The 26,587-nt window shown below is 35.9% G+C and overlaps 1 protein-coding gene across 3 annotated transcripts in view; it reads right to left on the reverse strand.

Moving 5' to 3' along the window:
- Positions 1–4,374: 4,374 nt before the first annotated feature.
- The window catches only part of MFSD8 (major facilitator superfamily domain containing 8), a 35,455-nt gene continuing 13,242 nt past the window's right edge, over positions 4,375–26,587 (reverse strand). For 2 of the 3 annotated variants that reach the window (XM_026499306.4, XM_026499307.4), the window contains 9 exons: positions 25,729–25,969; positions 24,756–24,869; positions 22,571–22,715; positions 21,816–21,871; positions 16,914–17,022; positions 14,273–14,407; positions 10,510–10,613; positions 10,174–10,421; positions 4,375–8,393 (listed from right to left, as the gene is read on the reverse strand). In XM_026499306.4, coding sequence (XP_026355091.1) covers positions 8,187–8,393; positions 10,174–10,421; positions 10,510–10,613; positions 14,273–14,407; positions 16,914–17,022; positions 21,816–21,871; positions 22,571–22,715; positions 24,756–24,869; positions 25,729–25,969 — 1,359 coding nt within the window. In that variant the 3' untranslated portion in view covers positions 4,375–8,186. The remainder of the gene's footprint in view (positions 8,394–10,173; positions 10,422–10,509; positions 10,614–14,272; positions 14,408–16,913; positions 17,023–21,815; positions 21,872–22,570; positions 22,716–24,755; positions 24,870–25,728; positions 25,970–26,587) is intronic. The other variant, XM_044384312.3, reaches the window with a different exon arrangement.

Below are 26,587 nucleotides of genomic sequence, written 5' to 3' on the forward strand. Positions count from 1 at the left end.
ATCCCAGGACCCTGGGATCATGCCCTGAGCTGAAGGCAGACCCTTGACTGAACCACCCAGGCACCCCTCATTCTTAATTTTTTTTTAAGATTTTATTTATTTATTATTTGAGAGAGAGAGAGAGAGAAATTGCGAGAACAAGTAGGAGGAGCAGATGTGGACTCAATCCCGGGACCCTGGTATCACATGCTTAACCGCCTGAGCCACCAAGGCGCCCCCTGGAAGTCATTCTTACCACCTTCTTTTCTCTTACCTAATCAACCGATCCTGTCAACTCTACTTCTGAAATATATTTTCCATGCTATGCTTTCAACTCGCAGTCCACTGCCGATTACCTGATCCAAGTCACCGGCATTACTCATCTGAACAACTGCAGTAACCTGCTTGTCTCGAAACATCTACTCTTCCCTCCTGTATCAGTCAGGGTTTCTAGCTGCAAACATTAGAATATGATCTAGTTAGGTTAAGCAGAGAATATATTTATTAAAGGATATTTGTACAGAAAACCTCTAGGAGGGACAGAGATTCAAGCTTTGCAGTTGGGACCAATGCTTGGATAACTGAAGGTAGGAGCTGCTCCAGAAAAGACCCCCTGCCACCTCTGCTCAGCACCGATCCCACAGCCATGCTGATGAAGCTAGGGAACTAGGTTCCAGAAGCTCTGCCAGCGCTTTCTCCAAAATTTAACCACTGACCTTGCTCCTTCACCAAAGTCAATTTTTCTCATGTTGCCCACTTCCTTTTTGCTCAATTCCTTATGAAATTTCACATGAGCCAGAAACACATCTTCATGCCTTAGCTGCAAGGGTAGTTGACAGTTTTGGCTCCTAAGAGGAGAAGCTCAGTGTGAGAAATTCTCTAAATGTAGAAGAGTTGTCAGGAAGTGAAGAGTGGCCACAAACATGATAAATGTCCTCTACATCCCATTCCAGTGCATTCTAAAATACATGCCAGATCATTCTAAAATACAAAGCTAATTGTTAAGTTTAAATTAATTGTGGAAATTTAAAAACTCAAAAGTACACATCTAAGTGTATAAGGAACCTCCATGTATCTCCTGCCTAATTTCAACAAATATTTTGCCAATCTTGTTTCATCTATTCTGATGCTCTATCCCCATTAGAGTATTTTGAAGCAAGTCCCAGACATCATGTAATTTCTATCAAATTCTTCAGTATCTATCTTTAACGGATAAGAACCTTTTACGGCATAACCGTAATACTATCACATACCTCAGAATTAGCAATAATTCCTTAATATCATCTAATATTGACTCTAGTTTAGAATTTCTCCATTTGCCTCAAATGTATCCATTTACATTTGTTTTATTTGAAACAGGATCCAAAAAAGATCTCTTAACTTTCTTTTCATCTCTGACTTTTGATCTGTTTTTATTTTTTTATGCCTTTTTTTTTTTTTTTAAAGAAACTGGATATGGGGCTCCTGGGTGGCGCAGTCGTTAAACGTCTGCCTTCAGCTCAGAGTGTGATCCCGGCGTTCTGTGATCGAGGCCCACATCAGGCTCCTCCGCTATGAGCCTGCTTCTTCCTCTCCCACTCCCCCTGCTTGTGTTCCCTCTCTCACTGGCTGTCTCTCTCTGTCAAATAAATAAATAAAATCTTTAAAAAAAAAGAAAGAAACTGGATCTATAGAATATATTGCCTTCTGGGTTTAGGTGATTACTACGTAGAGATAACATTTAATTTGCTTATTCTCTGTATTTCCTGTAAACTCATAGCTTATACCTATAAGCTTGATTAGATTCTGATTTTATTTTTTATTTTTGGCATGAACACTTTAATAAGTGGTGCTGTGTACTTCCTGCTGCATCAGTGAGACACATAATGCTTACCCACTTTCAATGATGTTAAAAATAATCAGTGGGTTCAGGTGTTGGCAGCCTCATTCATCCTTTAGAAAGTTCCTCATTAACTCTTTCACCTAGTTGTTTTAGACTCATTGATGATTATTTCCCATATCTATTATTTCACTAGAGGTTGCTAAATGGAGATTTTTCTATTATTCACTTTGTATTTGTTAACTTGGATTTTTTATTAAAGGGTTGTTTCTCCTTTTTTTTTTTTTTTAAGATTTTATTTATTCGACAGAGATAGAGACAGCCAGCGAGAGAGGGAACACAAGCAGGGGGAGTGGGAGAGGAAGAAGCAGGCTCATAGCGGAGGAGCCTGATGTGGGGCTTGATCCCATAACGCCGGGATCACGCCCTGAGCCGAAGGCAGACGCTTAACCGCTGTGCCACCCAGGTGCCCCGGATTTTTTTTTTTTTTAAGATTTATTTATTAGAGAGACTGCGCGCGCGCGTGCGCGCGTGCATGAGTGGAGGGAGGGGCAGAGGGAGACGGAGAGAGAATCCTCAAGCAGACTCCCTGCTGAGCCTGTCACGGGGCTTATCCCATGATGCTGAGATCGTGACCTGAGCCAAAATCAAGAGTTGGACATTCAACAAACTGTACCACCCAGGCACCTCTCATTTGGATTCGTCTACAGAAAATAACTTTCCCTCATCAATATTTGATTACCCTGAAGTTTAAGCAAAAGGCAGAATAGATGCTTGAGTCTATTTTCTGGTTTTCTGAATTAACAGCTAAAGCCCTATCAACCTCCAAAGGTGACCAATGGGTTTATTTATTTTTTAATATTTTATTTGTTTGAGAGTGTGTGTGCACGGGCAAGTGGGGGCAGGGGGGAGAGGGAGAGGGAGAGAATCTCAAGCAGACTGTCTGCTGAGCACAGAGCCCAATGCAGGGCTTGATCCCACAACCCTGAGATCATGACCTGAGCTGAAAACCAAGAGTTGGTCACTCAGTCAACTGAGCCACCCAGGCACACCTTTCTTATTTCTAATATCATTTTGAATTTGTAGATTTTCACATATTTATTGTGTTTAAATCAGCTATGGATATTCTTTTCAATGCTTTAATTGCCCCATTTTGGGCCAGTAGTAGTCTCTATTTGACTCCCGTGTCTTTTTGGCAAGACTTTTGTAGTCTTTGCTAACTCTCTTGCTTTCCGGCACAAGCTATCTTAGGTTCACTTGCCCCCACACCTGAAATCAGCCATTTCTACAAAGAGCACACATTTCTTTTTAGAGGCCATGTTACCTTAAATGCCTTCCCATTTCTCTTAAAAGTCCAAATACCTAATGTGATATACTACCATGTTTCCTAACATTGGTATATTACAAATAGGTTATGTCTGTAAGTGAAAAATTGATCTCTTCAGAGCTCCGAGTTGATTGGTAGGGCCTATGTTGTCTGAAGAGACTTGGTACAAGCAACTTCATGTACTTTCCACAATGGTGCATACAATATTTTCTATGATTGCAATGATGTGAGAACAGTTGGGAGGTGTAGGCATAGTGGATAAACATATATATTTGCCAGCTCAACAGACCTTTCTTTGGTGGAAACTCCTCTTCTCCACTCAGCTTTAAATATGTTTAGTCCGTGTAATTAAGATGAGCCTGACAGGGTTCTTCCCCTCCTGTCTCTTCCACATACAGACGATTGCATTCCCAGAATGGAAGCATGATCCATGCCTGGTTTAGTAGAGGATTCCCCTCCCTGCCCATCTGGTCAGTTCTCAGATGGGTATGCAAGTTAAAGTTGGCTACTTGGAGCCTTTTCTGATACTTCTGCCTGAGCCATTTTTCCCTGGAATTGTGAGTTACAAAAATGTTGCAAGCTTGGGGCTGCCAGTGCCCATCTTGTCGCAGAATGGAGAGTATGTGAAAATAAAGTCAAGCATGTAGAACCAAAAGAAAAAGAGAGCCCTAATGAGATTCTTTGGACTCCTAACTCAAACCATGTCAAAAGTTAGAATACCTCTTACTTACCACTGGAGGAGACCTACTGCCCAAGGTCTTCAAGGCCTTGCATTGTCCCTCTGTAGCCTCAACTAATATGACTTTTTCTCAGTCACTGTACTCCAGTCACCTTAGACCTATTTGTAGCCCCATGAAAGCCCCAATATCTTACCATCTCCAGGGCTTTGTATATGCCATGCCTTTGGCCTGAAATGCACTTGTCCCTTGTCCCACTCTTCACCAGTCCAAACCATTCTCTCCACCAAGCCTTGGTTAATCACTACATCCTTAGCAAAACAGTCCGACTTTCCTGTCAGGTCAGATCTCCTGTTAGTCACCCTCATAGCTCCCTTTACTGCTTTCGCATCACCCAGCCCTCAAGCATAATAATTTGTGTAATCACTTCACTAATTAACATAAGTCCCATGAGAAACGGCTCTGTATTTTGTTCACTGCTTTATTCCCAATAATGACATGGTGATTGGTACATAGTACGTACCCTTTGAATATGTATTGAAAGTACGAATAAATAATTTTAAGGCTTAAGATACATACACATAATAATTTTATTAGAAAATGTACATTCACAATTTAAAATACATTAAATTACAAATAAATTTGTAGTAGTCAAAAATGGTATCGAAAATATCCTGTCACAGTAAGTTAATCTATTCTTGAGCAGATGCAGGTAAATAGTTTATACCCCCCCCCAACTGCCAAAACTACATACAGATCTATTTCACTTTAAGCAAGGTAACATGGAGATGCTTTGTGAAATTATAAATCCCTTCAAATATAAAAATCACTTTAAGTTTTCAAAAACGTATCCTTTCTGAAATACAAACTAATTTCAGCAGTTTTTTTCATATCTTAAGGTCTCCTATCATCTTTTTCAATTTATAGTCCACGTGTCCCACTCAAGACCTCAACTAGTATAATCCTCAAACTTTATCTTCCTGCCCTGTCCTCAATCCCATGTCACTTCCTTATCTTCTTTTGTGCCAAGATGTGTGGTGGTATAATCCCCCAGAAAAGAAAGCACTCTCAATAAAAAGAGAGGTGTTAGTCATTTTTGTAAGGTTATAGTTTATCTGAATTATATTTGATATTATAAATCTTGTGAATTTGGGAAACTTCTCTGTTATATTCTTGCATGGAAACAGTTTGCTAAGATAATAGCCCCAGTTAGTGGGCTTCAAATTACATTTTTCAAATATTTCTCCTAATAGGAATCACTGGTATACATAACTTAACTCTAAAATACACAATTAACTGCTCTTGCAACTTTCTGGGTTATTTCCTCCACTATAACAAATTAAGTGGTTTAGAGCGTGGAGTCTAAAGACAGATTGTTACTTAGATAAGTGTCTTAACTTCTCTGTACCTGTGTTCCTTTATCTGTAAAATGGGAATCATAACAGCACCTTTGTTATATAAGCTGGCTGTGAAAATCAAACTGTATGTTACACGGTTACCTGCAATATGGAAAGAATTCTATAAATGTTTGCTATTATTTTCATCATCACCATTATTGTTATTTCTATCACACACTATCTAAACCAAGGGTGGAGTTTACTCTTGAGGATTAGAAGTTACCCAAAAAACGTAAGACTGAAGAAAGAGCTGCAGAACATCAGGGAAGAGAAACCCCAGGACTTGATCAACAGCCAAAAACCTGGTTATGGCTCTGATAAGTCTAACTGAAGCAGAGTCTTGCTATGGGATGTGGAGATGAGTAAAAACAATCTCTAACATTTAATCAGGATGATTTCTGTCATATTAAGCTTTCTAGTAGAGCTACAAGAAGTTGGATATAAGAGTACGGCAAATTTCAATAGCAAAAAAGCCAAATAGTCTGATTTAAAAATGGGCAGAGGAGTGGCACCTGGCTGGCTCAGTCCTTACAGCATGCAATTCTTGATCTCAGGGTTGTGAGTTCAAGTCCCACACTGAGTGTAGAGCTTACTTAAAAAAAAAAGATTTTAAAAAAATTGACAGAGGATCTGAAAAGACATTTTCCAAAGGACATACATATGGCCAGCAGGTACATGAAAGGATTTCCACATCACTATCCTCAAGGAAATGCAAATGAAAACTACAATGAGGTATCACTTAACACCAGTGACAATGGCTGGTATGAAGAATATAAGAAATAAGTATGGATGAGGATGTGGAGAAAAGGGAACCCTTGTACACTGCTGGTGGAAATGTAAATTGGTGCAGCCACTGTAGAACACAGAATGGAGGTTCCTCAAAAAATTAAGAACTACTATATGATGTGGCAATCCCTCCTATGGGTATATATCCAGAGGAGATGAAAGCAGGATTTCAAAGAGATATCTGCACTCCCATGTTCATTGCAGCATTATTCACAAAAGACAAAACAGGGAAACAACCTAGATGTCCATCAATGGAGGAATGGATAAGGAAGATGTGTGTATGTAGTGGAATATTATTAAGCCATGAGAAAGGAGATCCTTCCCTTTGTGGCAACATGGATGGACCTTGAGGTCATTATGCTAAGTGAAATAGGTCAGACAGAGAGGGACAAATACTATATGGTATCACTTATATGTGAAATCTAAAAGAGCTGAGCTGTTAGAGACCAGAGAGCAGGATGGTGGTTGACAGGGGCTGGGGAGTGGAGGAAATGGGGAAATGTCAGTCAAAGAACTTCCTGTTATAAGATAAATAAGTTCTGGAGATTTACTGTACAGCATGGTGATCACAACTAATAATACTGTACTATATATTTAAAAGTTGCTGAGAGTAGATATCAAATGTTCTCACCACAAAAAAGAAATGATAATTATGTGATAGGACAGAGTTGTTAGCTACCGCTATGATGGTAATCACTTTGCTATATATAAGTTCATCAAATCAATGCATTGTACACCTTAAACTTACACAGTGTAACATGTCAATTACATCCCAATAAAGCTGGAAAAACAAACAAAAGATACAGGGAGAAGATATCCTTCCACAGGCCAAGGAGAGAGACCTCAGAAGAAACCAACCCTGCTGACAACCTTGATCTTAGACTTCTAGTCTCCAGAACTGTAAGAAATAAATTTGTTGTTCAAGCCAAAAAAAAAAGGAAAGAAAAAAAAGAAAAAGAAAAAAACCAAGAGGACAGCAAACATAGTATAAAGTGCAGATTATAGTGTTTACTTATTTACTTTGAGATTTGAAAATAAAACTTAGAGTAGGAAACATCTGGAAAAATATTTAGAACTATTTTTGCATTTTTTGGTAATATTGATTATCCATATACATAATTCTATATCAGCATTCAACATATTTAGAGGTAGAAATGTATACATAGAGAATGTGATTTAGCCAACTTCAAGTAAACTCAGTAAACTGTTAGAGTAAAGCAATTTTACCTCAAATATTTATTTAGCTTAACTAGACTGGGACTGTCATGGCCCATGCAAATTTAAAATTCTGCAGTTCTGAATAGCTACACAGACAGTTTGAAAACTGTTGTGTCTTCCCTGTCACTACCAAGAGTTGGGAAAAGTAAATAATTAAAGTGATAGTTTTTCTCCAGAATTTAAGGGAGTTGAAAAATGCCAATAATTTTAATAAACTGTTTGCTGTTCAGTATATATACAGTAACACACTTGGCTTGCTTCTAAAGTGAGTTATTATTAGTACTTGAAAGAAAATTGTAATTAGTCCTATTAAAGGTAGTGTAATTCATCTTGATCTCTTAATCCTCTTTATTGCTCAAATATTAGTATTATTTGTGCTTACCTATTAAGTTAGGGGTTACTTAGTGAGATCCTGAACTAAAATAGGACAAAGGTATAGTATTAAAAATAACGGCTTATAAAATGTCAACTAGAATGGCAGGCCATGGTAAATAGAAAATTTAAGAATGATGATTTTTATTAAGAAATAAAAAGTAGGTATCTTCAAATAGAGGTACTTCTATTTAGGTAATTTCTATAATTTCATTTCTTTTGTTATGGGTAATTCATACAGAACTCTCCTTATGGTTTCACTGCATATTTTCTCGTTATTTTAATGACACCCCTGCAGTCTGGGTTAAGAGTAAAACTTCGTATTTATAAACCATTATCCATTCACTCATGAGTTCATGCAACCCCAGAAGAGATGTTATAATAGAATATTTTTTGAAATAAGGAAATTATGAACCAGAGTGTTTTTATATTATCTAACTATTCACAATAATACGTACAATTCCCTGTATTATTCAATATATGTTCCTGTTACTCAAAATATACAATATTTGCAGCCTGACTTTTGGAAACTGACTCATAACAACGATCCAGGAGAGCCTTGGAAGAAGCCGCCCCATACGACAAGTACTTTCCATCACAAGGTTAGTACGTTACTCTTGAATCCTTCCATGCCTTACAGAAAAAGCAACAAGTCTTTTGTAAACCACAAGCAGGAGCAGGATGGTAAGTACTACTACTCCACACACGAGGCTGAATGCCCATCGTGGGCCCCAGGAAGTGTACAGCTGGCTGATGAACACGGGTCCAAGAATCCGTGCAGCACTTCCAGAAGCTGTTAACCAGCCCATGTACACACCCTGCGGCAGGGAGGGGAGAAGGAGAAGCAGACTGATATTCAGGTTTAGTTATTTAAAAAATAAGGATGATACAAAAGATAATAAGGATGATACTACTATTACCAAACTAGGATAAACTCACAAGAATCACGTTCTCCATTTTTTTTAAATCAAATGTAAAACACCTCTGTATAAATACAGCAAATAAAGAACAGTAAACTTATTTGATTAGTCAGTTTAAGAAAAATATAGTAGTATAAGGGGACAAACAGTATCTGCTGAAGCCCTGGAAACCATATAATTTATTAATTACCCTTCACAGCCAACTTTTATTTTATACTTACTATCTTCCAAACACTGTGCTACGTGCTTTACACATATTGTTTCCAACATTCCCAAGTTTCTACAGTTGGTATTCTCCACATTTAACAAATGTGGAAGCTGAAGCTCAGAAAATTCAAGTAACTTGTCCAAAATATGGTTGGCTGACTCCACTATACCACAATGTCACTCTTCCAACTATTGTACCCCAAACAATCTACCCAAGAATGTACACTGCAGCAATACTTTTAATATCCTCAAATTGAAAACAACCTAACCATCCATCAATGGTGGATTAAGTAAATAAATTATGGTATATTTAATGAATGGAATGCTAATCAGTTGCTTAAAAAAATAAGGTCTTATATCAGTAAGATCTTATAATGAGAACATCTATATGCACTGACATGGAAAGAAGGCTATGGCTATTGTAAAAAAATTCAAGACGGAAAAAATGTATGTACATGAGATATATTCTGTGTTATCTTATTTTTTTTTAAAGATTTTATTTATTTATTCGACAGAGATAGAGACAGCCAGCGAGAGAGGGAACACAAGCAGGGGGAGGGGGAGAGGAAGAAGCCAGGCTCATAGTGGAGGAGCCTGATGTGGGGCTCGATCCCATAACGCCGGGATCACGCCCTGAGCCAAAGGCAGACGTTTAACCACTGTGCCACCCAGGTGCCCCAGTGTGTTACCTTTTTCTAAAAAGGCATGAGTGTGCATATGCTTAAACAGGTATTGAAAAATGCAAATGAAGTGAACAGGGGTCAACTTTAGTGTGTTGAGGCTAAGGGGAGCTTTCATTTTCTGCTATACAGACTTCAAACCATTTGAATTTTATTACAACTATCATACACTGCTTTTGTAATTTGCTTTTATTCCTGATTTTGAAAATTTAAAAATACAATTTTATACATTAAAAAACTCAGAAATGTTTTACCTACTATTATAGCTTAAAAACACAGTATTAAAAATTTTCTCTTCTCTTTGTCTTATTTCAATAGAAACACTAATTTCTGCCCTGAAAATGTAAAACTATCAGTGTAATTTTTAAGGAAGAAAAATAGTATTTTCACTTGTGACCATTTAAACAACTTCTATTACAAAGATAAGTCAGAAATAAAACTTGGGGGGCATCTGGGTGGCTCAGTTGGTTGAGCGTCCAACTCTTGGTTTTGGCTCAGATCATGATCTCACGGTTGTGAGATCAAGCCCTGTGTCAGGCTCTGTGCTCAGCACAGAGTCGGCTTGAGATTCTCTCCATCTCCCTCTACCCCTCCCCTCACTCCAGTGCTTGCTCTCTTTCTCTCTCTCTGTCTCTCTAAAATAAAATAAATAAAATCATTAAAAAAAAGTGCTGAATATGATAAAAATCCACCAAGTCAGCTTGTGTAAAAATAAAGAATGGTAGCAAAAAACGTGAGTGCTTACAACTATATTTCATATTGCAAGAGCAATATCAGGGTAACTGACTCACCTGAGGTTTTGGTCCCAGAATTTTTGAATATAACGTATAGGACATAACATTACAGGATGGATAGCCTATTCCAATTAGCGCAGCTGATGTGAGGAACTGCGCCAGATGGATCATGGGAATATACAAGCACCAGGCTTGTTCAATTGGGCAACCAGTTGGTTCTTCATTGTGATCTTCCCTTGGAGATTTCCAAAGAGCAATAATGATTTCCCCAAATGTGGTATTAGGAATTGAATTATTATGTAAATCTGTTAAAACAAAATTAGTACAGTGCATCACTTGCCAATTCTAGATGAATAACAGGGGCTAACATTATAGAATTGTATACGGCTATACCTTCCCACTGTATTTTGGGAAACTGATTTCCCCAAGGTAACAAGATAAAGAAGCCAACCCATACAACGATGAGTCCTCCCAGTAGAATAGCACGCTCGCCAATCCTGTTAAAGAACAGAAACTCTGTAATTTAAAAATAAAACAGTATTACATAGTTTCATTATTTTTATATTTTAAAAACTATGATAAAATATCTTGATCCTTTTAGTTATATACCAATTAATATGAATGTTAAATATAATTTTCCACTAAAAAGAACCAAGTGATTTCAGATCTAGAACAGAAAATGTATATGATGAGCCTGGAGGGGTGCTTGGGTGGCTGTCAATTAGGTGTCTGCCTTTGGATCAGGTCCAGGATCTCAGGGTCCTGGAATCAAGCCCCAAGATGGGCTCCCCACTCTACAGGGAGTCTGCTTCTCCTTCTGCCCCTTCCCTGCTCCTGCTCTCTCTCTCTCTCTCTCTCTTGAATACATACATATATACATAAATAAATAAATCTTAAAAATTGAGTCTAGATATTTTTTCATACCAGAGGGTATAGATGCTAGCAGTGACTACTAGGTACTCCTAGTACCTAGATAAAGGTACTCTGAGTCAATTTGAAGATGCTGACCAAAAACACTGAACAGTGTGAACATCAAAAATAATAGTAACGACAACAGATTAAAACACATAAAAATGTTATAATCTATGAATTCATATTATATTAAAATAAAATACTCTTGGTTCCCTTTAAAGGATGTTAGGAAGCCAACTCATTATTTAAAAAATCAGTTAATAAAAGGAAATAGTCATCTTGTCTTTCCTATACAAACTGTACCTCAAGATAGCCAAATAATTGGTGATGAGAAGGTTCTCTTTAAAGAAAAGATTCCAAAAAGTTAAAGACATGATAGAATTAAAAACCAGCATTGTGCAGTGACCTATTAATAAATTAATGAATCTAGGAATGCTCGATAGTCACTAACAGTATAAAAAGAGATAAATAAAATGTAACATGTCTTGTGATGTAAGCACATAATACCACCTATAAAGTATACTCTTGCCAAAAAATTGAACTCAAATTTCATCAAGCTTCTAGACCTGAGGACCAATTTTTTAGAAATATAGTAAACACAGGAAAATGTTAAAAAAACAAAAAACAGAAAACCACCACAGGGATTCCATCAGCAAGATCTAAAATGTGAGAAACTATAAAGCATACATCCTGGTTTCTTCAATTGGGAAGGGGAAAAAAAAGAGAGAGAAAGATGGAAAATGTATAGACTCAGAGATTTAAGAAACTTAAGAGCCTGAGTCAAGTAAGTTGTGAAACAAAATAAAACAATATGAAACAAAACAAATTTCAAAAACTATTGCAACAGTGGAGAAAATTTGAAAACTGCCTGGATATTTAGAAATGACTTGATTTTTAAATTTATTTTTGTTATTTATTTATTTATTTATTCATTCATTTATTTATTTTTAAAGATTTATTTGTTGGCGGGGGGATAAGAGAGCGCACAGGTGCATGCACTGGGGAGAGGGGCAGAGGAAGAGAAACTCAAGCAGGCTCCCTGCTGAGCCCGCAGCCGAGGAAGGGCTCTATTTCACAACTCTGAAATCATGACCTGAGCCAAAATAAGAGTTGGTTGCTTAACTGACCAAGCCATCCAGGCGCCCCCACGGTTAACTTTTAGAGATACATACTGAAATATTTATGGAAGACATGAAATGATATCTGAGATTGGCCTCAAAATAATCCACATATAGGGGATAGGGAGGGTGGAGTAGGTAGAGGTATAGATGAATCACAATTATCCAAGGATTGGTAAATGTTGAAGTTGGGTAATAGATATTAGAAATTCAGTACATGATGCCCTCTATTCCCTTGTATATGTTAGAAAATCTCCATAATAAAAGTGAAATATACAAACATATCCAAAGACTCCCTAAAACAAAATAAACAAACCCAAACACTTCACATCACCCTCAGAATACCTGTAAGGTCTCACATCTTTCTAACCTGATGTTCTCCCATTTGCCATTTCTTTCATTCTGCTCTGGCCAAACTTGCCTTCCTGCTTCTAACACTGCCACTCTCTCCCAACCCTGCCCTTGCTACTCTTTATTCTCTTCCTCTCTCCGTTCTTCATAGTACTTTTTACTACCTGACTTCATATTTTTGTTTATTGGTTTTCCCACCCAAAAGAATACAAGTTCTTTGAAGGTATGGAATTGGACAATCTGTAAGATTGCCTATCAGCAAGACTGCCCTACTCTGTAATGCATTTACTATTATTTAATTTTGAGTTTAAATCTGTGTCTATGTTTGTATCTATATCTTGGCCCCTCTATTTGGCTCTATAAGCATAGGAATCCTCATAGTATCTCCCATTGTACCTAACCCTACACACTGACTCAAGACTTGTTAATTGATTTTAGAACTTTATAAAGTTCTAAAGTATTATTTTTTAAAAGATTTAAAAAATTTATTTACTTGAAAGAAAGAGGGAGTGAGAGAGAGAGCATGAGCAGGAGGTGGGAGAGGGAAAAGCAGTCTCGATCCAGGACCCCGGGATCACGACCTGAGCAGAAGGCAGACGCTTAACTGACTGAGCCACCCAGGTGCCCCTAAAGTTATTATTAAAGTATTATTAAAAGCATTTTAGGAATAATTAAATTGTTAGAATTGTCTAAATTCATCAACTAATGTCCCACCTCAGACTATATGAACGAACTTAATTTTATACAAGCACTTCCCCCAAAGCATGTTCATTACAGTTGTAGTTTTACAAAATGCTTCTTTAAAACAATGTTCTTGGTGTGCCTGGGTGGCTCAGTTTGTTAAGTGCCTGCCTTCGGCTCAGGTTGAGATCCTGGGATCCTGGGATCGATGCCAGCAGCAGGCTCCCTACTCAGCAGGGTATCTGCTTCTCGCTTCCCTCTCTCATGCTCCTGCTCTCTCTCAATCTCTCTCTCAAATAAATAAATAAAATCTTTTAAAAAAATTTAAAAAAAGATAACAGGGGCGCCTGGGTGGCACAGCGGTTAAGCATCTGCCTTCGGCTCAGGGCGTGATCCCGGCGTTATGGGATCGAGCCCCACATCACGCTCCTCCTCTATGAGCCTGCTTCTTCCTCTCCCACTCCCCCTGCTTGTGTTCCCTCTCTTGCTGGCTGTCTCTATATCTGTCAAATAAATAAGTAAAATCTTAAAATAAATAAATAAATAAATAAATAAATAAATAAAATAAAAAAAGATAACAATGTTCTGTGATCAAAATTACAAGTAACTTTGAGAAATGCTACATGTCTTCGTCATTATGGTGATATTATATATATGTACTAAAGATTTGGAAGGTTTAGAGTACAGAAGTTTGGTAATTTTAACCAGAATTTTCCAGACCTAGCCATTAAATCTTTTCTGTTGCACAACATATATTACCATACAGCAGAATATAGTTTTATAAAATACGCTTTTAGAAATAAAACATAATGCACAAAAGATACGTTATAAGAAATTAATTCACTTTGTAAAATATCTTGCTTTACCAAAGAATATGCCATATGGTATAGAAATAGCATGCCCCCTTAATAAACTTTAAATCTGTTTGCAAACATTCAAGGACTAAAAGTAATACATAATGAGAGAAAAACTTTAAGTTATTTTACTAACACACTTGTTTACGTTGTTAGCTCTGTTTCATGTTTCACTTTAAAAAAAGTTTTAAAAGTCTATTTTAAAAGTCACTGAAACAAAACCAAAGACACATAACTTACTTCTTGGAAAGTAATTTAATCACCATGAAAATAATAACCGCCTCAACTCCAAGGGCAGCAAGTATTATTCCATCATATAATACAGCTTGTTCTCTAGTCCAGGCATACATATCCATTGTTAATGGAGTAACGATTCTAAGAAAAACAAAAATATTATTCTTATTAAAATCATAGTCATTATAAAAGTAAAACAGAAGCTTTAATAATGATACTGATACATTCAAGAATTTGCATCCCTTTTAGCAATGACATCAGCTCATGTATACCTAAAAAAAAATTAACACATTTTAAGCACATTTTGTTGTTAGATGCACAAGCTACTAAGTTTGGCTGTTTGTATTTTTATTTACTTATATTTATTTTAATTACATAAGTAATATATCTACATTGCAAAAAGCCTGAAGGACAGGAAAAGAAACAAACCAACTGTAATTCTTACCATTCTAACTAACTAGTCATAAATTGGCTTAAATTAATTTCTTTTTAATTTCACTGAAATAAGTAATAACATAATAGTAATGTTACTATTATTGTTATTAGAAACTTGTTGGATTTTGTTTCTTCTTCAGTCTCTTTCATCCCTATTTCTGAATGTATTCCTTTCCCTACTTCTTTTTTTTTTAAAGATTTTATTTATTTGAGAGAGAGAGAGAAAGAGACAGAGAAGGAGCAGCGGGAGGGGTGGGGGGGGGAGGGAAAAGCAGACTTCTCTCTGAGCAGGGAGCCCGACGTGAGGCTCAATCCCCAGACTCCGGGATCATGACCTGAGCGGAAGGCAGAAGCTTAACTGACTGAGCCACCCAGGCGCCGCTCTTTCCCTACTTCTGAACGTTGTTCTTCTTTTATATGACTGTCTCCTTCCTTGCCAAGCTTCTTTTCCTACTCTCTATCTCCTCTATTAACTGGCTACAAAATGGAATTGAAATGCATTTAAGACATTCATTCTTAAAAAAAAAAAAAAAGAACATCACCATTTTTAATTTTAAATTCAGAACAGCTGATGTGGAAAATGTTTGGTAGTTTCTCAATAAGTTAAACATAGAATTACCATATCGTTCAGCAAATCCACCTCTAGTATATAACCAAAAGAACTGAAAGCAGGGACTCAAAGAGATAACTGTACACCAATATTCATCACAGCATCACAGCATTATTCACAAGTGCCAAAAATGGAAATAACCCAAATGTCCACTGATAGATGAATGGATAAATGAACTGGTATATACACACAATGGAATATTATTTAGCCATAAAAGGTATGAAATTCAGATACATGCTACAACATGGATGAACCTTAAAAACATCTTGCTAAGTGAAATAAGCAAGACACAAAAGGACAAAAGGAAATGTGTTGTATAATTCCATTTATTTGAGGTATATAGATCGGGCAAACTCATAGAGAAAGTAGAATACAAACTCATAGAGAAAGTAGAATACAGACGGGGAATGGGGACTTACTGTTTAATGGGTGTAGAACTTCTGTTTGGAGTGATGAAAAGATTCTGGCAATGGATAGGGGCTATGGTGTACAACATTTGTGAATACAATTAATGCCACTGAACCATATAATTAAAAATAGTTAAAATGGTACCTTTTACGTTGTGTATATTTTACCACAATTTTAAAAAATGCCCCCAAAATCAGATGAACTAAAACTTTCACATATCTCAATAATTTTAAAAATAAAAAAATCAAGCAAATCTACATGTCCTGGCATAAAAATGTTACAATTATTGACAAAGGAATAAACCAAATTTTCAAATGATGTCCATATTCTATGTTGATTTAATACACACACACACACACACCACTACTTAGAGTTGTATAGAAAAAATATTTGAAAAATTAATACTGAAGTATTAGCAGTGGTTACTTTCAGGGAAAGAAGAGGATGTGGAGATACAGTTGCAGTGTATAGAGTATTTATACCAGGAATGTACTATTTTTACAATATAATGGAAAGACATTTTAAAAATAAAAAAGCCATATGATAGGAGCACCTGGGTGGCTCAGTTGTTAAGCATCTGCCTTTGGCTCAGGTCACGATCCCAGGGTTCTGGGATCGAGCCCCGAGTCAGGCTACCCGCTTGGCTGGAGCCTGCTTCTCCCTTTCCTACTCCCCCCGCTTGTGTCCTCTCTCTCGCTTGCTCTCTCTCTCTGTCAAATAAATAAATAAAATCTTAAAAAAAAAGCCATATGATAGCTAAAGGTCAACAAAACCTACACAAAGCAGAGATTTTGTAATATATTAGTTTTCTTCAGGATCAGAGCTTAAATAGAATTAACGCTGCCAGACTGAACCCCATACACGTAAATACAGTTATATAGCTTAAAGTTAACTAAATCATGGTACCAAAGTTTTAGAACTATATTAAATATATATATAAAACTCAGAAAAAGAAAAGAAAGACTAGTGAAACAGATTCCTTTATAAGGAAGTGAGATAAAGTAGTAAGAGTACAGCCAGAAAATTAACTGTATTGAGGTTAAAAGCATAAAATTTATATATACTTTTTACATCATGACAAAAAAATATGCCTTACATAAAGTTTATGAGAACATCAATATACCTGATTAATGTTGCATTAAGAAATACAGGTTATTTACATAATATGATTTGATGAGACAGAATAAAACTTACGTTTCAAAAAGGGCAAAGATAAATAGAACCACAAAAAACAGTACATTGGTGGCCACAACGGCAACTTGATCAATATTTCCTTGGGGAACCTGAGCTTCATCTGTACTTGCTATAATAAACAGGAGAAAAATTATATTACTTAAACATCTAATTTTTCTTATGACACTAAAATAACGTAGAAATTATATGTAGCAAATTCTATGACTAAACATTTAAAATCACTTTTAGGCTCAAAGCAATTTAAAAGTAATGATTTATATGACAGAAGTAATTTTTATTTTCTTTAAAGATTTTATTTATTTATTTGAGAGAGAGAGCAAAAGCAGGGGGAGCTACAGAGGGAGAGGGAGAAGCAGACTCCCCGCTGAGCAGGGAGCCTGACCCGGTGCTCAATCCCAGGATGATCCCAGGATCAGGACCTGAGCTGAAGGCAGACGCTTAACCGACTGAGCCACCCAAGTGCCCCAACAGAAATAATTTTTAAATGGCATTTAAAAATTAAGTGAATTTTCTTCCCAGGAGCTATACTTTTAATTCTGTTATCTATAGGAAATGCTCATATTTTCTATTAGCTTTCTCTCAATCCAAAATAGGAACTCTATAAAACGATCTCATACTAAAAATATTTCCTTTAAATTTCCATTGCATGGGGCGCCTGGGTGGCTCAGTCATTAAGCGTCTGCCTTCGGCTCAGGGTGTGATCCCAGGGTCCTGGGATCAAGCCCCACATCAGGCTCCTCCACTGGGAGCCTGCTTCTTCCTCTCCCATTCCCCCTGCTTGTGTTCCCTCTCTCACTGGCTGTCTCTCTCTCTGTGTCAAATAAATAAATAAATAAATAAATAAATAAATAAAATCTTAAAAAAAAAAAAATTTCCATTGCAGTCGCCTGGGTGGCTCAGTCGATTAAGGGTCCGACTCTTGGTTTCCGGCTCAAGTCATGATCTCAGGGTCATGAGATTGAGCCCTGCATCAGGCTCTGCATTTCAGTGTGGAGTCTGCTTTAGATTCTCTCTCCCTTCCCTCTGCCTCTCCCCCTTGGTGCACTCTCTCTTTCTCGCTCTCAGTAAATAAAATCTTAAAAAAAAAAAAAATTCCACTTCAAGTTTTTTTCCTATTTCACCTAAATCTTAAATTTACAAGGATTTCAATGAAGACCTCAAATAGTTTATTAAATCAGTTAGTTCTATGATTCACTTCAATGGATATATATTTTGAATTCCAATGCTATGTGAAATTAGTATTAGTAAATATCCTTATGTTATTAGCACAATTTTCAAAGTCCTTCTGTTACTATTTATATTTTTATAAAGAAATCTGGGGCGCCCGGGTGGCGCAGTCATTAAGCGTCTGCCTTCGGCTCAGGGCGTGATCCCAGCGTTCTGGGATTGAGTCCCACATAAGGCTTCTCCACTAGGAGCCTGCTTCTTCCTCTCCCACTCACCCTGCTTGTGTTCCCTCTCTCGCTGGCTGTCTCTCTCTGTCAAATAAATAAATAAAATCTTAAAAAAAAAAAAGAAAGAAATCTATTTTGCAAATAACCACCAAGATTTGATGGTGGTTTTATAAATTAGGAGGGCAAAGTGAGTGTATTGACTTATCTTGAACTGTGTAGTTAAGCTGCACACTCAATATTAGCTATTCCTGATTTAACTGAGAAGTGTGAAGCCATATATATCTACTTATATACATTTGCCATGCTATTTTATAATTGACCCACTTTGTCAGAGTAAACCAGGCAAGTAATTCAGGAGCGTGCTTGTTCATTTTATACTATCTTTAAGTGTATGTGTAGCAGCAGGGGGCAAGGGGCTACTTCCCTCAGACACGGTAAGTTTTTCTAACTTTTTTCATCATAGTGCTTGCCTTTACATCTCAGGATTCCGGACTCTGGTCCTTGTGGGCCTTGTATTATTTTGGATAGACCTCCCTGATTTTCAATCACCATCTAGAAGCCAGTCTATGCTCCTCTGAATCAAAAAGCAACACTGCCCCAAGTCAGACTGGAGTTTGCTTCGTATGTGGTCAGTTTCCTGCAGCCTCCACCCACTACTGGCTTCATCGGTAAAGCTCGGAAATGTTGCATTCTAGACTGTGAGGACTGACTGGGGATCCGAATTATAAGAATTTTTAAGAAAAGAATACATTCATATACTGATTCAAAGACTTTAGAATTAGAAATTATAATCTATCCAATGATAGCATTTTTAATAATAGGGGAAAAGCGGACACGTTTTATTTAAATACTTACAGAAATTTAAAAATGACTTTTGTTTTGGAAGTCATTTTGAAGTCCCTAGAATTCTTAAGAAAGAAAATAAATCTGGCCTTTCTAAACTCTCATTTGTGCTTTAGGGCAGTGCTGTGCAACAGAACTCTGACATGATGGAAATGTTCTTTCCCTGTGTTGTCTAATACAGTTAGCCACTAGCTACATATACCCATAATTAAACACTTGAAATGTTGCTAGTGTCCCTGAGGAATTCTTAAATGTAATTTAATTTGAATTTAAATAGCCAAATGTGGCTGGTGGCTATCATACTGGACAGTATGGTTCATAGACCAGCAGCATCAGCTCCCATGATAGCTTATTATAAATGTAGATTCTCAGAAATATCACTAGGTTCGCCAGATTTAGTAAATAAAAACACAGGATACCCAGTTAAGTTTGAATTTACGATAAACAATAACTTTAAGTATTTTCTGTGCAATATTTGAAATTTAAGTATAAGAATGTTCCATGAAATATTTGAGGCATATTTATACTAAAAGATTATTTGTAAAAATAAATAAATAATAAATAAAAGATTATGTTGTTTATCTGAAATCTAAATTTAACTGGCTGGGGCATATTTACACCAAAAAATTACTCAAATTCAACTGGGCATCCTGTGTTTTATCTGACAACCCTAATTAGACCTCTCCCCAGGCTACTGATTCAGAACTGGCATTTTAACTAGGTTTCCAGGTGCTTTCTAAGCATGGTAAAGTCACTGAAGCACTGATCAATATCGTTATTCCCTTCCAACTTCTAAAAGATTTCGCTTCTGATGTACCTTCCTTTTCTCAGCACCTCATACTCACCCTCTTCAAATTGTTCATTCCTTTTACCTAATAGGTCCTTTAAGTTAGCACCCTATTTTTCATGTTTTAAGCAAAGTGGCTTACACCACCTGCTGGCACCTCCTCACCATTCTTTCTTTCCTTTCCTTTCCTTTCCTTTTCTTTCATTTTTTATTTTGAGAACTTTCAAATATATATTCAGGCCCTATATGCAACAATATTTTGCCACACTTAATTCATCTACCCTTTCCTTTCCTTTTTTCTCTCACTTTCTTTGTTGCTGTAGTGTTTTTCACTGACTTACTCTGAAATTTGTATCTCTAGCTTTGATTTCTACTGCCGAAATTACAAATGGCTTCGGCATCTTTGATTTATTCCAGTGTAGCAGTATAAATTAGCTTGATCCAAACTGAAATCATTTCCGCTGTTCAGCCAATGTCCCTTCCTAAATTCTTGTTTTCTCCCATTCTTTCATTTATCTAGACTCAAAACCTGACAGACATCTTCAACAACTTCCTCTATTCCTTAATATGCCCTATCTAATCTGTCAAAAATCTTGATTTTGTTTTTCCTTTCAAAAACTCACATCTATCTCTTCTCCATTCTTAGCTGCTGCCCTACTACAGGCCTTCACACATCTGGATTAGTCTCACATGGAATCTATTGTCCTATTTCTCCTTCATTCAAAAACTTACTAATGCTCCACTCTGCTCTCCACCTACTACTTTTAACTTTATCTTCCACTAGTTTTGTTGTGAAAAATTTAAGTAAAATGGCTATAAAAGTACTTGGTAAAATAACACTGTCTTTTTCACAACTTTACAAACTTCTTAAAGGCAAGAACCAAGTTGCAATCGTTTGCACAGAGGGGGACACTCCCCAAGGGGGACATAATTAGTACTTAAATAGTGGTTTATTTAGTAAAATATACCTACTGACCAGATTGAGTACCTACTTCTGAATCAGAGAAAGATCTACGGGATGAAAATGTACGTTTGTAGAGTATACCAAAAGAATAAAAATAGACAAGAAAAACCTATTCCCATGATTAAGGGAGTAAAGAAATGCTTAAGACAGAAAGACACATTTGGTAGGAAAGTTACTGAAATCATTCCAAAGAACTGGAGGGTTTTAGGATATTGGCTGTTTACAAACAAGATGAAGTGATTTTTAGCAATGCTTTTAACCTTGCCAATCACAAACACCAAGTAACTGATCTGGGCATGCCTTTTTTATTAATTTTTTTTAATTTAAAAAAATTTTTTTTAAAAATTTTAAAAGATTTTATTTACTTATATTGAGAGAGACAGAGAGAGAGATTTACAGAACGAGTGGGGGGAGTGGCAGGTCAAGAAGCAGACTCCCCTCGAAACAGGGAGCCCTACTCAGGACACGATCCCAGGACCCTGGGATCATGACCCAAGCTGAAGGCAGATGCTTAACCGACTGAGCCACCCAGGCACTCCTGGGCATGCGTTTTTAAAAAATAATCAATTTAGGGGCGCCTGGGTGGCTCAGCCAGTTGAGTGTCTGCCTTCAGCTTGGGCCATGCTCCCAAGGTCCTGGGGTCAAGCCCTGCATTGGGCTCCCTGCTCAGTGGGGAGCCTGCTTTTCCCTCTCCCTCTGCTGCTCCCCCTGCTTGGGCTCTCTCTCTCTCTCTCAAATAAATAAATAAAATCTTAAAATAATCAATTTAGGTCAACTTTCAACTTTGAAGATCCTCCCCAGTCACCCACTGTACTGTCCTCAGAAGCAAAATCCAAATAAATATCAAACAGATAGAATCATCCGAAAGACTTTGATAATGTTCTAGTTATTTAGTCAAACAGGTTAAATAGTACCTTCTTCAAAATTAACATTTTTACACTGTCGTCCTGAGTCATCCACACGATGTTCTCTTAAATAGAAAAACATAAGTATTGTATCCATGAAAAACTTAGTATAATAGATAAATGACTTAAATTTATTAGTACCCTTCTATTTTTGCACATTCTGATATGGTTTCTATTAGTGACTTCTGAATAATGAATTGAGATACAACCAACAAAAAGTTACAATTCTTATTATATTATCCTATAAAATGAAAAATAATTCATTCAAAAGCACACATGATCTACCTTAATAAATATTTGAAGTTTTCCAGTGATTTTAAACATTTGTTGTAAATGTTTTTGGGCCTTTGGATAAAGTACTCCAAAGAAATATAAAGTAATACAACTTCTAAGGTTTTATAAAACTTCTTCTAATAAATAAAAGATACGAGAGATATATTATAAGTAACTTTTGTATTTAAGATTGATACCAATCATTAATCTACTTAAAATGTTGCTTTCATGGTATTCCCCTACTTAGAAACCTATATTTAGTAAATCAAGATCAAAACTTGAGTCTTTAAAGACTTTATTCTCATTTATCAGATTGTCCATTATTTCAGTTATGAGTACTATATTCATTAGCTGATCAAAAAAACATGAACACAACTACAGACATCAAAAGCCAAATAAAGCCTTTATAGGAATAATTACCCTCCAATAATGATAATGCTTATTTAATTTCACAATCTACAAAGGCAGTTTTATCATTTCTATCTAATTACCTTAACAGAACAAGGATCAGAATAATATTTAAAACTCCCAGGAACGCGCCAAGTAAAACTGGTGCTGTGTACATGTTTATCTGCAGTTTAATGGTATCCCACGTCACGCCCTTTTCTCCAATGAGAGCAAAACAAGTCTGAAAAACTTAAAATAAAATGTATACAAATGAATTATTAAGTGGGAGGCACAAGCGAAAAAAAATGTGAAAGACAGTTACCATGAGGTCGGAAGCAACATTATGGAATCATCTATCTACATCATGCATCTCAATAGAGGCAAGAAAGTCAGTTCAGGGGAAGGGGGCAAAATATTGCTTTTTCTGTATAAAGCATAGATATTCATACAGTACATAAGAGATATACAACTGATCTGTGGTATTAGGGAAAAAATGTCTAAGAAGGCTCCTTAGGGAGACAATAATGAGAAAAAGTTTGAGAACACTGATGTACATATACTCACAAAGTATTGTATATAAAGTAACTTGTCAGTATCTTCTTTTTTTAAAAATATCTCCACAAGAAATCTACATTATCCAGTTTCTTCTATAAACACATCACTATTTAAGAAACAGAATGTCACTTTTTAAGTCAATATTTCAAATTATCACTGTGTATATGGTATTTAAATTACATGTGTTTTTAAAATTTGGATCTATGGCAAAAATCAGATTGGAAGAGTACTGGTTTGCTTTCCTGATGTAGATTCTATATCTGGCTCTTCCAATAATTTACATGTAGCCTTAAGGTAAGGATGAAGTAAGATACTATATATAAAACACTTAGAACAGTGTCTAGCACATAGTAAGCATTCAATAAATGCTAGTGCTGTTAATGTGGTTATTACAGGGAAGGTCATCTAATCTTTTTCAGGCCTGTATTTACGCATCTATATATAATACAAAATATTTTAATGAGATAATCTTTAAAATACTTTTTTTTTCTTTTTGATTATTTCTCTTATTCTTAGGCTGAAAATGGGAAATCAATGAACAAAGTGATATAAATTTTAGTGCTGATCTTTTTTTTTTTTCTAATGTCCTGTCTGCCTTTATACTAGCTGGTACTGTCTGTGAACCTCAGTTTTCTTGGCTCTAAAATGCTATGAGATTTATTACATGCTTTTACCTCATTTTATTTCGTTTTATCATTATTTAATCTTTAAAATATTTCTTAGGTGGTCAAAATATTTACTGAGAACCTAAGTCTATTATTTACTGAGAACCTAAGTCTATACCAGGTACTGTGCTAGATACTGAGGACAGAGTGGTAAATGAAAAAGACCCAGACTATGTCCTCATACACTTTGTAATACAGCAGTCAGTCCAATTATTTTACATTTGTGCTTATTATATTTTACTCCAGAATACTAAACTGAAACATTAGATTTTGATGAAAGATAAATTAGATTCTCTTTTGTAGAGTTTTTTCTTGGCTATCTAAAAGGAAATAATGGAAAGGGGGTGAGGGTGAGATATTAATGATGAAGTAAATTGAGCTGGATTCAAAGTGATGATATTCATAACTGCAAAATTCAAAACACGAGCCAATTATATGACTTTTTAATGTTTTTCTAAGCAGAAAAATTACTAATTTATCTAATCAGCAAAAAACTACTTGCTCTGGGGAAGTACTAAATCTCATTAATAATGTTTTACACTCAAAGTTCAAATGACGCTTTGGAAGAAAAATGGTCTTCAAACAGTCTTTTAAAAGTTCTTTAATTTTCTTCAACTTTAGAAAAGTCTGAAAGGTATGGGCAAAGAGCAAAAAGGGTAAAGAACCTCCTATAACTTTTCTCAAATCCTCAGTCAAAAGAATTTTGTTTCTAATAAACAGGGGGGGGGGAAGCAAACTATTATGGAGATATCAAGCTAAATGATTATTTCACAGAACATATACTTTGGAGTCAAAGTTAGGTTTGAACCTCATATTTCCCATTTGTTATCTGGCTGACCTTGAATAATTTACTTAGATTCTCTATGCCTTGGTGTCCTAATCTGTAAAAGGGGACTAATATTATTTACTTTAGAGGACATTTGTTAACACATATAAAGAGCCTAGCCTCCTGTTGGATCAAAATATATTAGTTTGATTTCAGCTGTGAAGTTTTATACTTCGATTCCATTTAATATATGAACCTCAAAAGTTTTCCCAGTTCAAGTAATGACAAGTGAAAAATACCTACCTGGACCTAGAATAAAACCTAATGCTTGACATGCACTAGCGTTTGCCATGGAACTTGTTCTTTCCTGAAGGGAAGTAGCACCAGAAATATATGATCTAATAACTGCCACATTTCCTAAAAAAACACACAATAATTAAAAGTAAAAGAAAATATCCTTCAGTTTATAAAATTCAACTTAATTTGGCTTTATATAGAACAAAAATCACTGCTTCCTCTTTATGATCATACAAAGCATGTACACTGAGCAAATGTATCAATTAATGGAAAATATTGCTTTTAGTCACATGAAAACACAGTTAAAGATCTCAATGAATGAAAAAAAGGCATTACAGAAATGTTAAACTTTTTTTCTTCATTGAATACGGAGAAAGCACTGACTGAATGGCATACTACTGATTGCTACAACTAATTTTAAAACAAAGATGTCACAAACTCTGCATGCTTAGAACCCATAATATAAGAAACAGAAAAAGAAATCCACTATGAATTTGACTGAAAAAAATATATTGAAAAAAAATTTTCTTGAGTTCTTATTATGTTCAAGAGACTCTGTAAGAGGCCACAGAATATTTTAGGAAGTCATAAATTGTCTCTAATTATAAAAAGTTTACTATCTAGTTGGTGATAAAGGATGAAAACAGTGCAAAACAGAATAAAGCAAGTGCCACAGACATGCTAGAGAAAGGAAAAATCTGATAAGTGGTAGTTACCTAAGAAAGCTTTATGGAAGATACGGAACTTGAACTGAATCTTGAAGGATGAAGAATGATGGGAACAGAATAAAGAAACTATAGGTAATGGGAACATCATGAGGAAAGGCAAAATGATAGGAAAGATATTTGTCTATCTGCAATGAGAGATCTATATGTAAGATACGATATTATAAGGGGGGTGACACCAGGTGAGAGAGGGCCATTAATGTCAGGGTGAATGTAAATTTGACACAGCCAAACATACATTACATACATATTACCTGCTCCAAATCCCACCAATCCACGAGCAACCAACATGTAGTATTTATTATGAGAAGCTGGAACGTGGACATATGCATAGAGGCAGTTAGCCGCGACCGAAATGAAGATGGAGACAATAAGCGGTTCTTTTCTTGGTCTATAATTAGACCACAAACCAAATATAGGTGAAGCTACCATTTGGCCAAGACTAAATGAAGCAATAACCCAGCCCAAAAAACTTGCATCAGCTGTCTGATCAATCTGCAGAAAGAAGTACAATGCTTTAAGAATTGTTATCCAAGAAAAATTAAATTTAAAACTTATATACATTTTTCAGACCATGTAACATTTCCTATATAAAGAAATAAAAACAATAATTCTAACATATAAATTTTGTAACACTATTACTTATAGTAAGAGATTCAAACTTCTGACATTACAATTAAATGTGCTACCAATTCACTACACACTAGGAAAAATGCTTGGGAAGCTTCATCTTTTAGAACGATTATGGGAATTTCTGGTCCATAAAAATCTTGTTAAAAAATAATCACATTATATATATAAAACAATAATAGCATAAAAATAATATGCCATTCTTTAAATAGTATAATATAAATACAATTGGGGGCGCCTGGATAGAGCCCTGCGTAGGCCTCCCTGCTCAGCAGGGAGTCTGCTTCTCCCTCTCCCTCTGCCCCCGCCATGCTCTGTCCCTCTCTCTGTCTCTCTCTCTTCTCTCTCTCTCAAATAAATAAATATCTTTTTAAAAACTAGTGTAAAGACAATTGTTTAGACTTATGCTACTCCATAAGCTAAACAGCCATTAGCACCATAAATGTATATTTTAAAAAACTGGGCACAATAGTCAAATGCTTA

The sequence above is a fragment of the Ursus arctos genome, unplaced genomic scaffold, assembly GCF_023065955.2.
Source record: "Ursus arctos isolate Adak ecotype North America unplaced genomic scaffold, UrsArc2.0 scaffold_11, whole genome shotgun sequence".
Taxonomy (NCBI): domain Eukaryota; kingdom Metazoa; phylum Chordata; class Mammalia; order Carnivora; family Ursidae; genus Ursus; species Ursus arctos.